Consider the following 12,115-nt stretch of genomic DNA (forward strand, 5'->3'; position numbering starts at 1 on the left):
GAACCTTGGCCCAGACTGCCCTCATTATAAACCCCGCCAGGTCTATTAGCTCTATAAATTTTGCTGATGGCATACCAGAATTCTTGAAAATGTTATGTAACTTTTCCACCCCACAAAAGATGCCATGGAGCCCTAAAGTAATTATCAGCCTTGCAGACAAATAAAATTATACTAGGAAATAAAATGTTAAAGCACTAATATGATATTAAAATTTAAGACACCTCTAACACAGAGCTTAAATCAAAGGATGAATAAAGCATGAATGATGCTACTTTGCATAATCGGGATACTAAAAGTAAAGGGTCATGTTACATAACATTCACTGACACAGACATCACTGGACACTGAACTACTGGTCATTCTTATGGTCATCAAACAAGTCATTAATGTTTGATGGTTCGGTAGTTAATTATTATGTCATCCAAAGAATCCATTGGGGAATCTGTCTGGATATAAGCAACCTCAGGACAAATAATATCACTTAGTTATCACTCCTCTCACTTCCATTTGCCTGCCTCCAATTGAACATCAAGAATCACCATGGCTTTCAATGGAACCTGGAATGTCTATGCTCAGGAAAACTATGACAGTTTCCTGAGGGCTGTAGGTAAGAGACGCAAAGACTGAGCTTTACATGTGTCTATGTAACTTTGTATATCATATTTTTGTATTTTAGTTTTGCCCATAATATCCCTCAACATTCGGTATTCCAGGTTTGCCAGAGGATGTCATCAAAGTAGCAAAGGATATCAACCCAGTGATTGAAATCCAGCAAAATGGAAATGACTTTGTTGTTACCTCAAAAACCCCAAAGCAAAGTAATACCAATTCCTTTACTGTTGGACAGGAGTCAGAAATCACTGCCATTGGTGGAAAGAAAATTAAGGTAAAGAATAAATACTTGTTTTAAAAATATACGGTAAATGATTTGAATATAAACATATGGTGTTTAAATATGTCTGAATCTCATGTAAGGCCCACATTGCGTTATGGATCTACTCTTGGCATGTAGACTGGGAAAAGCTCCTGATGTACACGCCAAGTGTAGCCATAAGGATCCATTTACATGTTGGAGGGCTAAAGATTAGAGTTGAGCGACTTTGGTTGGATCGGGTTTCGTGAAACCCGAATGAAACAAAATTTGAGTCGGATGAAACTGGTCCGACTAGGGCAAAAAAAAGTCGGAGTTTCGTCGGAAACCCGACCCCAATGCAAGTCAATGGGAAATAAAAGTCTGCATTGAGCGGATGACATTCATGACCAGTTTCATCCGACTCAAATTTTGTTTCATTCGGGTTTCACGAAACCCGAAACGACCAAAGTCACTCAACTCTACTAAAGACTATATGTTTAGACAATGCTATGCCGTATAAAGTTACATATTTTTACAATGGTAATTCGCTGGTAACTTGGAGGCTGAAACAGTAGAAAATACTTTGCAGACCTTCATCTCTGGTATTTATCAGATAGTTTTTCCAGTGTTTAGGTCAAATGAGGTTAAACATATATTGTGAGCCTAGTATTGTATATGTTAGGCTAGATCCACACGACATGTGTACCATCTGTAGGGCACATACACCCAGAAGGTATGTGACTGACAGTGTGCACATTCAGGATGGATGCCAAGGCTTCTGCCAACATTGGGACCTACTATAAAAAAAATGTACACTTCATGCTATACATTGCTTTGAAGTGGCCCTCTGTATAGGAAAGTGCAATCTGCATGCCAGCCAGAACACACTTTTAGTCTCCGCCTGGTAAGAGTTCACCTATGGTGACTTTATATGTTGGGAAAAGCTCTTGATGTATACAGTAGGTTGGTGCACAAAGATAATGTGGACCTAGCCTTAGAAAGGCTCGCCAAGGCTATAATATTGATGGACTAATTGTGACCTATCCTGGTAGAGTAGCTTGAAGCAGCTCAGTTCCATTAAAAAATAACTGAGCTCCATTATGGGGCACAACTACAATAAAAAATATGTCACCTTGCCTGGTAAAAAATCGAGGTGTTGTGGAGCTTGATGATGCAAGATGGCGTCATCCTTAAGCTTAACTGTAGGGGGAAAAGGTGAGAGACATATCCAGTCATTGATAAGAATTTTGTTTTCCTGTGAGGCACAACTGCTCATGATGATCCAGAGGGACTGTTTTTGGCTTCTTCTGGATCAAGCATCTAGAAATGTGTGTTTATAAATATACCTTTTTTTCAACCTAACTGACTATGCATTAGTAATATTGACAACTTCATGCATAGCATAACATAACAGAATATCCAACTTTTTACTTCTGTAATGGTAATCAGGTTATCTAACCTTACCTGTGCAAAAAGTGGATTTTATTAAATAAGGAACATGTTTTTTTTTCTTCTATAGGTTACTGTTAATCTAGAAGGTGGAAAACTTATCTGCAAGAGTGACACATTTACTCACATACAAGAAGTCAAAGGAGATGAAATGGTGGAGGTATGTTTCCTGTTGATCAAAGTGCACAACATTTTTTGGTCCAAGGGTTACATTGCCATACTGAACCAATCCCAAATGCCACAAGCATTTTTAAAGGGGTAGTTACAATAATACCCACACAAAAACCACCACCAGTACATTAATATATCACCAGAAACAAATTTTGAGCTTTTGAGAAGGATGTATTGTGTATTGACTGAGTTTTTTTAGTAGAAACTTGCCAAATCCTCCTCATAATCTCAAATATCTAAGTTTTGACTCTTTTTAAGTTTTAACATAGCCATGAAACACGTTATTGCTACATGTGTAAAAGATCAGAACCTTTGTTAGCACATGAGTGCAGCACCAGAACCACCATCATTACATTAATGCAGCACCAGAGCTACCATCAGTACATGAATGCAGTGTCAGAACAACCATCAGTACATGAATGCAGAATAAGAATCACTCTCAGTACTTGAATGCAGTGCCAAAAACACCATCAGTAGAGGAACTCTGCACCAGAAACACTATCAGTGCATAAATTCAGCACCAGAACCGCCAGCAGTACATGAAAGCAGCGCCAGAACCACCCTCAGAACATGAATGCAGCCCCAAAAATATCATCAGTATATGAACGCAGCCAACCTCCATCATTGTCAGGGCAGACCCAGATACATTTGTATTGCATGAACCTACAATTCCCAGTAAGTCCATAACATTGGTAAGGAGATGCTGGGAGCTGTTGTTACAAGTCATCAGACTGCAGACTGCAGGAATCACAGGTACTGATGAGGCATAATCAGTATACAAAAAATATTCACATCTAGGTACCTTATAGGTGACATCTCTGACTGTAGTCATTCCCATCCATTTTGTCTCCATGTAGCACATATGCCATGATGAGATTTCATGCACAGATCTTGTGACTCGATACTTGCCTCTTCTTCATCTTCAGCAGCACATCCCAACATGGTGCCCTTAAAAAAGCATTATTATACTGCTCCATAAATAAAATATCTCCCATGCTCTGCCACTGAATAAATAATTGCCTCTGACTGTGCTTCCTGCACAAAATACCCCGCCACGCACACTGTCCTTCTCCAAAATATCCACCTCTACACTAACCCTTTTCAAAATATCCCACCCACAATGCCCCTCTCTATAATATCCCCCACTGCCCTCTCCAAAATAGCTCCCACACACTGCAACTCTCCAAAATACTCCCCCACACTGCCCTTCCATAAAATACCCACACACACTCTGCCCTTCTCCAAAATATCCCCCACATTTCCTCTGTATAATATCCCCCACACTGCTCCTCTATATAATATCTCCCTCACATAATATCCATCCCACAACCTCTCTCCATAATGTCCCCCACAAACTGCCCTTTCTATATCTCCCCCAAAAAGTTCCTTTCCAAGTACTCCCCACCCCACTGACTTTGGCTAAACTATGCCCGCTTTCACAGCCCCCCCAAGTGCTCCATAGTGTCCCCCTTAATATCCCAAATTGCTCCATAATGTCCCAAATTGTCCCATAATGTCCCAAATTGTTCCATAATGTCCCAAATTGCGACATTATGTGCCCTTGCAGTACCACAATCCTTCCCTCTCATGGCCCATCATCTAAAATAACATGACACTTAATCTTTGGCTCCTCCATGGAGCGCTTACCAGTGCCCAATGTCTCCTCTCCCTGTGTGGCCCCGGCAGTAGTGTGCTGACCTCATCATGCTGCTGCCCATTAGGGCAGGAGCTGACGAGCGTATTCTCTGCCTCAATCCCAACAACGCAGTGTTCAAATATACACAAATACGTTTGAACATGAGAAGTAGGCAAGAGGGCGGAATCTCCATGACAGCTCCGAGAGCTGCACAACATCATTCGGTGAATGCAATACAGCACGTGGGACGTATGCTGTGCAGGCCTGCTGTAGATCATATGACTAAACTACGCCTTAGGCTATATTTACACATCCATATGTTATAGTTCAAGCATAGATCATGACACATAGACTGGCTGCAGGTCTCATGACTAGAGTTGAGCGACTTTGGTCGGATCGGGTTTCGTGAAACCCGAATGAAACAAAATTTGAGTCGGATGAAACTGGTCTGACTAGGGCAAAAAAAGTCGGAGTTTCGTCCGAAACCCGACCCCAATGCAAGTCAATGGGGAATAAAAGTCGGCATTGAGTAGATGAATGTCATCTGCTCAATGCCGACTTTTATTTCCCATTGACTTGCATTGGGGTCAGGTTTCGGACGAAACCCCGACTTTTTTTTGCCCTAGTCGGACCAGTTTCATCCGACTCAAATTTTGTTTCATTCGGGTTTCACGAAACCCGATCCGACCAAAGTCGCTCAACTCTACTCATGACCCAAACTCAGCAGACTCGTAGGCACATATGAGGCTGCTGATTTCTGGTCAGGAAATCCGTAGCTGTTCCATGTGTCGCTATCTGTACTTGGCCTGTAAGACGAGAATGTGTGAATCTAGCTTTAGACAAATGTTTAAATTGATGCCAAAAAGTTATGGGCAGAGCTTTCTGTGTTCTCAGTGCACACCCAGTATAAACAATTTGATATTACCTGTGCATTAAATGGCAGTCATGGTATTTTTATAGAGTTACTTTCAGGCTTTGTTGAGGCCTGCTCAGGGCCTCTATCACAAGTCCCCTTATTTTAGCTGAAGAAAATGAGCAAATATTTTTTATGTTAAAATGATGCACATTCTAACAGAAGTGCACAAATCTCCTCATAATCAGTGAGGTCTGCTGGTATATGTCTGCTGTGAGAAGCATCCATTTACTGCATGATTTTTTCATTCTGTTACTGGAACAGAAAAACAGAACGTCAGTGTGAAACTACCCTGACAGGGCATATGAAGCTAAAATGTAATATACAGTATATAGTAATTAAATGGTTCTTTTTTTCCTTGCAGTCAATCACAGTTGGCTCAGCAACACTAATCAGGAAAAGTAAGAGGGCTTAAGACTAGATCCTGCCAATATTGTTTTTCACCAAGCAAAAATATATGTTGTCTATTAATAAACTATCAATCGAGCTTGAAATGTGTCATTTATTACATACATAAACTACATACATATATACTGTATGTACACACAGCCTGTGAAATATGTATTGAACACGTCAAAAATGTTCTAATTATATTTATTTCTAACTGTGCTAATGCCATGAAATTCTTACCAAATGTTGGTAACAACAACCCATCCAATCCACACAGGCAAAGAACTCAAACAATAAATGTCCATAAATTAAAAGGAACCACTTTTTTGGGCTACCAGATAACAATATAATTCAATTTACTGTCATCTATGCATTACACAAGTATTTTTGATACCCCTTGACTCCCCACGTATGATCCATAAATACCTTTTTTATTCCTCCTGCGCTGTATGTTAATATGGTCGGTCCAGTCCGATGGGCGTGGCTTATTTACCGTATCTCTCCCCCCCTCCTCCTGGTAGCCCAAAAAAGTGGTGGCAGATTCCCTTTAAAGAGGTAGTCCCATTTCCAAAATCCTATCCCAATTTGTAGGAGGTGTAATAATATTAGCAAATACCTCCAATTAGAAATGTAGTATAGTGCTCCTGTTAACCTATGTTGCTTACTTGTTGTGCAGGCTTTGCAGTAGCTTAGGTATCCATGGTCATGAGCACTCATATAGTGACAGTTAGTTGCTAGTGGTCAAAACCATGGATACCTAAGGTGCTGCAATGCCTGCATATGAGGTATGCAAAATAGGTTATCATGAGATCGATACTTCATTTCTACTTGGAGATATTTGCTAATATTATTACACCTACTACATATTGGGATAACATCTGGGAGATGGGAATATCCTTTTACATTATGTGTAATTATGAGAAATGGAAAAAGTATTGAATACGCTTACTGAAATTTATTTAGTACTTTATTCAAAAGCCTTTGTTGCTGATAACAACTTCAAGAAGCCTCCTTTGTGGAGAAACAAGTTGCATGCATTGCTCAGGTATGAGTTTGGCCCATTCTTCTGCACAAAAACTTCTCAAATCTTGGGTTTTAGCTCCTTCCATAAATATCCTATTGGATTTAGGTCAGGTGATTGGCTGGGCCATTCTACCAGCTTTATTTGCTTTTTCTGAAACCAAGTGAGAATTTCCTTGGCTGTTTGTTTGGGATCATTGTCTTGCTGAAAAGTCCAACTCATTTCATCTTCATCATCCTGGTAGATGATTTTTTATCAAGAGTGTCTTGGTACTGTACATTTGTCCATTCATCCTTCATTCAATGACATGACATATGCTGAAAAACTGCCCCACACCATGATGTTCCCACGTCCAATCTTCACTGTTGGTATGGTGATATACAGTGCCATTTGGCCTCTAAAAATGGTGTCTTTATGGCATCCAAAGAGTTCAATTTTGGTCTCCTCTGATCAGACTATATTCTCCCAGTATTGAAAAATACAACTGCTCTCCATAGAAAAAGACAAGCTCTATTGCTCATACGCATAGTTGCAAACTATCCCGAAATTTCTAGAAGGCTTCTGGAAAAAGAGGGAGACCTCCAGGGTGAGATAGCGAGTCTCACAGGCACAGATGAAACTTTTCTGGAAGGTTTTGTAAAACTGGTATCTTCTGCCATCAGATGGAACCTCATTGTCCAAATGCTTGGTCAATGGAGAGGTGAGAGAATACAGTATATAAAGGGCATTTGACTTATCAACCTCCTGGATGCCGATCTTTCACAGTTGGCTAGTACGTGGCTGTATCATCAGAAAATCTACATTTCTTTAAATGTGAGTTACAAAATAAATGAAAAGAAAAAAATAGTTTAATTAAAACAGATTTTCTTATGTAATCTCAAAGCAGCATGATATAGAGGTAGAGACCCTGGATCACTTAATAGGCTGTGTCTTGTTGTTTCAATAAAATCAGCTAAAGACTGTCACTATAGTGCTAAGTGTCTCATGTCTTCTAGTCCAAGCACAGTCCCAACACTGATTAGCAGCTTTATGTCAATATTAAATGTACACAGAAAACAGTCAATCATGGGTTTTGGCGAGGTTACACAGAGCTCAGCATTCTGAGCTCTGCTTGATCTGCAGCAGAAAAATATGTGATTCTATAACATCAACCCAAAAACCTTTACCCCGCTTGCCAACACAACAGGGCAAATGGGAAGAGCTGAGGATAAGCCCCAGAATTGGCACATCTATTGCATGCACCATTTCTAGAGCGGCTGAGGGCTGGGTTTATTAGTCTGGGAGGGGGCCAATATCCATGGCCCTTTCCCAACCTAATAACATCAGCGCGCAGCTGTCTGCTTAGCCTTTGCTGGTTCTTAAAAATAGAGGGAACCCCACATCATTTTTTAGGGGTTCCCCCTTTTTAATAATCAGCAAAGGCCTCGTAGACAGCTGTGAGCTGATATTAATAGCCTGGGAAGCTGCATGTTTATTGCCCACTTCCCAGACTGTTCTCAGTTCTCAGCTGTCTGCTTTTTCTCAGCTGGTTAATAAAAAGAAGGGGGACCCCACACCATTTTTTTTCTTTTCTTTATTTATTAGCTAAATACATGTACAGCAAGCTACACAGGCACTGTACTAATTATACATCTGAATGACATATTTCTATCTATTCTATTTATATATCTATTCTATTCTGACAGCTCACCCTGTGAATTCACAGTACTTGGCTGATGAAATGTCAGATTTTCTAGGAGATGGGGGTGTAAAAATCGATTTTTTTTTTTCACACCCATTAACTTGCATTGGTGAGTCTCAGCTGTTTTACGCAGCCATATGTATCATGCTTTGATTTTTTCCACACCCCAGTTCCAGGTGAGGAAAAACTCGCAGATGAACACTGCCTAACTGAATAACATTGTTGCGAGTGCAATGCGCTTTTTTTTCACAGATGTGAACGAACCCTAATACTCAGTAGAGTCGCTAATGGGGGTTGTCAGAGGGGGCCATCGCTCCAGGCCCTGTCACATGCAGGGGCCCACTGGGAGACAGGGCCACTTATGTCATGAGGCCATGTCTGAGGTGCAGGGAGAGAGCAGCACAATGCCAGCTCCCCTGTATGACAGACTGCACAGTGGCCGGTTGCAGAACCAGAGTCTCAGTCCCTGCAGTTTTCTGCTATCACAGGGGGAAAAGCTTCTTCCTGGCTGCAGTTACTTTCTCTCTGTGCAGACTCTGGCTCAGGCACGCTGAGTCATAGTGCCCTTCTCACATTAAACTGGACACTTCCTGGTCCTGCCTCACTGTGCCTGCAAACTACATCAGTAAGTGGGGATGGAATTGATTAAATTCATTTAGTTTGGGCATGTCATGGTCACTGTGGGTTGAATGTGAGATGATGGGGGATATTGTGGGGGCTAGGGTACTGGGGGGTGAATGTGAGAGTGTGGGGGTATTGTTAAGGCTGAATTGGGGGACAGAGCACTGGGGGGTTAATGTGAGAGGATGGGGGTGTTGTGGGGGGTTAATGTGTGAGGATGAAGGTATTGTGGGGGCTGGGGCACTGGGGGGTTAATGTAAGAGGATGGGGTATTGTGGGGGCTAGGGCACTGGGGGGTTAATGTGAGAGGATGGGGGTTTTATGGGGATAGGAGATGGCACTGGAGGTGAATGTAAGAGGATGAGGGTATTATGGGGGCTGAAGAGTGGGACAGGGCATTGGGGGGGTTAATGTGAGAGGATGGGGGTATTGTGGGGGCTGAAGAGGGGGACAGGGCACTGGAGGTGAATGAGAGGATGGGGGTATTATGGGGGCTGAACAGGGGGAAAGGGCACTGGGGGGTTAATGTGAGAGGATGGGGTATTGTGGGGGCTAGGGCACTGAGGGGTTAATGTAAGAAGATGAGGTATTGTCGGGGCTAGGGCACTGGGGGGTTAATGTAAGAGGATGGGGGTATGGTGGGAGCTAGGGCACTGGGGAGTGAATGTGAGAGGATGGGGATATTATGGGGAAGAGGAGACAGGGGTGCTGGAGGGTGAATGTGAGAGGATGGGAGTATTGTGGGTGTTGGGGTGGTGGAGAGGGGATACGGCACTGGGGGGTGAATGTGAGAGGATGGGGGTAGTGTGGAGGAGGGGGGACATGGCAATAGGGGGCTGATTATTATACTATTTTGATATGAAATTATATGCACTCCCATCCATCACATGTAACAGTTGCTGTCTTGGGGGGCTGGAGATAGTGAGGTAGGGGGCTTTTTATACTTGCGAGCTGGGTCTTTTATAAGTATTGTATGATTAGCATAACCATACAGGTTAATAAAATTAATACATTAATAATGGGTTAATATCTAAGTATTAGTATAACCAGGATAAGTATAAGGCCGGTGTCACACTTGCGAGTGTGATGCGAGAAACTCGCGCATCAACACTTGGCACTGCCGCCGGCACTCGGACCAGTGTGTACAGCTGCATAGAAATACTGTCGGCAGTGCCGGGTGTTGAGGTGCGAGACTCGTGCGAGTTTCTCGCAAGTGTGACCCCGGCTTTAGCAAAGGGCGCAGGCAGACGGCCGTATAACTCATGCGACGATCGCACCGCAATCCTCGGAATGGCCGGTACCGCTCCAGACTTGAGTGTGACAGTGTGATGGATTACTATGCAGCTGTCACACTCAGGTCAGGAGAGACGACGGTCAGTCCGAGGATTGCAATACAATCCTCACACGAGAAATATGTCCGTCTGTCGGCCCCTTAACAAGTATAACCATACAGTAACGACGAGCTGCAATCTATTTAATAATTTCATAATTAGTTTATTATAATGTTATTAAAGGCTCAGGATAATTGTCTGCAGTCACTCTGAGACTACAGACGGCCAAATCATGATATGGTGCACCTGCTGTCATGAGACCCCAGTACCACTGGTGCGATCAGGCGGTCATGCGACCATGTTTGCTATTTGCACATGTCGACTAGATAAGTTTGACTTTTATCAATAGAAGATAATTGGGAGAAGCCGAACCGGTCATCACACCACCCCCTGCTCACATCAGTGAGGCTGGGGCCATTATTACTGTACATGAGGGGACTCAGTTAAATATTAAGTGGGCACTTAAGAAGCATTATTATTTATAGGGGCACCAGTAGGGTAGTTACTGGATGTCAGACGGTGCTGAGGTGGCTGTCAGTCAGTGCTGTGGTGCTGTTACAGACCCCACTTTCTATACACAGAACGGTGACTGAAACCGTGCAAGCACAACCACTATGACTGGAAGAGCAAGGCTGCCGGGAGGAATAAAGTTAATTTCCTCCTGGCAGAGGGGCTCTCAGTGCAGGCGCTGCACAGTGTCAGAACACAATGAACAATTATACTGTGTATTGGAGGAGCAGTGGGGACATCATTCTATATATAGGGGAATTATGGGGGACATCATACTGTATGTACATGAGCTGCGGGCCAATCATACTGTATATAGGGGAGCTGTGGGAGCATCATACTGTGTATAGGGGTACTATGAGATCATCATACGGTGTATGGGGGAGCTGTGGGATCATCATACGGTGTATAGGGGAGCTGTGGGATCATCATACGGTGTATAGGGGAGCTGTGGGATCATCATACGGTGTATAGGGGAGGTGTGGGATCATCATATGGTGTAGAGGGGAGCTGTGGGCCCACCATACTGTATATAGGGGAGTTGTACATTGGGAACGTAAGGGACATAATTAAATGTTAAGTGGGCACTTAAACATTATCGTAATAGGGGCTCTCAGTATTGTGACCATCAAAGTTGCACATGGAGTATTATTACTTTCTAGGGACAAAATGTGGAGGGCACATGCACAGGAAATTAATGGATGCAATTTTACCATCTAGAGATCACAAAGGAGGCATTATAACGATGGAGCTCTGTTTTTGTACCACACAGCAGGTGCAGTAATAGGGAATCATATGGCAGCAGCGGCTCAGCATTTGGGTACCAGCAGGATGAGCAGTTTGTGCAGGTTGGGAATACATTTACACATGGAAACACAAGAAGCAATGGGATGAAACTGAAAGGGAGAAGATACAGATTAGATAATAGAAAAAACTTTTTGACAGTGAGGGTGATTAATGAGTGGAACAGGCTGCCACGAGAGGTGGTGAGTTCTCCTTCAATGGAGGTCTTCAAATAGAGGCTGGACAGACATCTGGGATGATTTAGTGAATCCTGCTTTGAGCAGGGGGTTGGACCAGATGGCCCAGGAGGTCCCTTCCAAGTTCAGGGTCGGACTTGCCCACCGGAGAACAGGAGGATTCTCCGGTGGGCCCAGCCACTGACACCTGCTGGCATACTGGCCAGCAGCTGCCTATGGCCCCCACTGTTCCAGGGGCCCCCAACCAGTGGCTTTGGGGTCCCTAAGTCAAGGGGGCCCGCCCTGTGCCAGCAGAGCAGCAGTGGGTGACAGGAAGCCAAGCCTGTCCCTGCTGCTAAAGAGAAATGAATATTCAAGGTTCCCCATGCCCCCATGGGCATGGAGAGGAGTGAATACGATTTCTCTTTACTAGCGGGCCGCAGGTTGCAGCTAGCACTGCCCACATGTAAATCCCCTCCACCGCATCACACACGCTCGCAGATAGACACACAGCACAGTCGCCTCTCCGCAAGTTCCCTGCAGCACATGCCGGCTTCCTACCCAGCGCTTCCTGTCTGAGACA

At 43.4% G+C, this 12,115-nt stretch overlaps 1 protein-coding gene across 1 annotated transcript; it reads left to right on the forward strand.

The window, feature by feature from the left end:
- The first annotated feature begins 451 nt into the window (after nucleotides 1-451).
- Nucleotides 452-5,509, forward strand: LOC141086561 (fatty acid-binding protein, liver). Its single transcript, XM_073572710.1, has 4 exons — nucleotides 452-607; nucleotides 714-886; nucleotides 2,373-2,462; nucleotides 5,387-5,509. Exons 1-4 carry the CDS (start codon nucleotides 541-543, stop codon nucleotides 5,435-5,437), a joined length of 381 nt encoding a protein of 126 aa, XP_073428811.1. The 5' UTR covers nucleotides 452-540; the 3' UTR covers nucleotides 5,438-5,509.
- Nucleotides 5,510-12,115: the final 6,606 nt, after the last annotated feature.

Source organism: Dendrobates tinctorius, unplaced genomic scaffold (assembly GCF_039654945.1).
Source record: "Dendrobates tinctorius isolate UK_male_01 unplaced genomic scaffold, ASM3965494v1 ptg000007l, whole genome shotgun sequence".
NCBI classification, from domain to species: domain Eukaryota; kingdom Metazoa; phylum Chordata; class Amphibia; order Anura; family Dendrobatidae; genus Dendrobates; species Dendrobates tinctorius.

What these genes read in the sequence shown, in the direction of transcription:
- LOC141086561 (XM_073572710.1), top strand. Translation starts at nt 541, where the DNA reads ATGGCTTTCAATGGAACCTGGAATGTCTATGCTCAGGAAAACTATGAC. An exon ending in CAGTTTCCTGAGGGCTGTAG is followed by an intron (nt 608 to 713) that starts GTAAGAGACGCA and finishes TCGGTATTCCAG; the next exon opens with GTTTGCCAGAGGATGTCATC. An exon ending in AAGGAGATGAAATGGTGGAG is followed by an intron (nt 2,463 to 5,386) that starts GTATGTTTCCTG and finishes TTTTCCTTGCAG; the next exon opens with TCAATCACAGTTGGCTCAGC.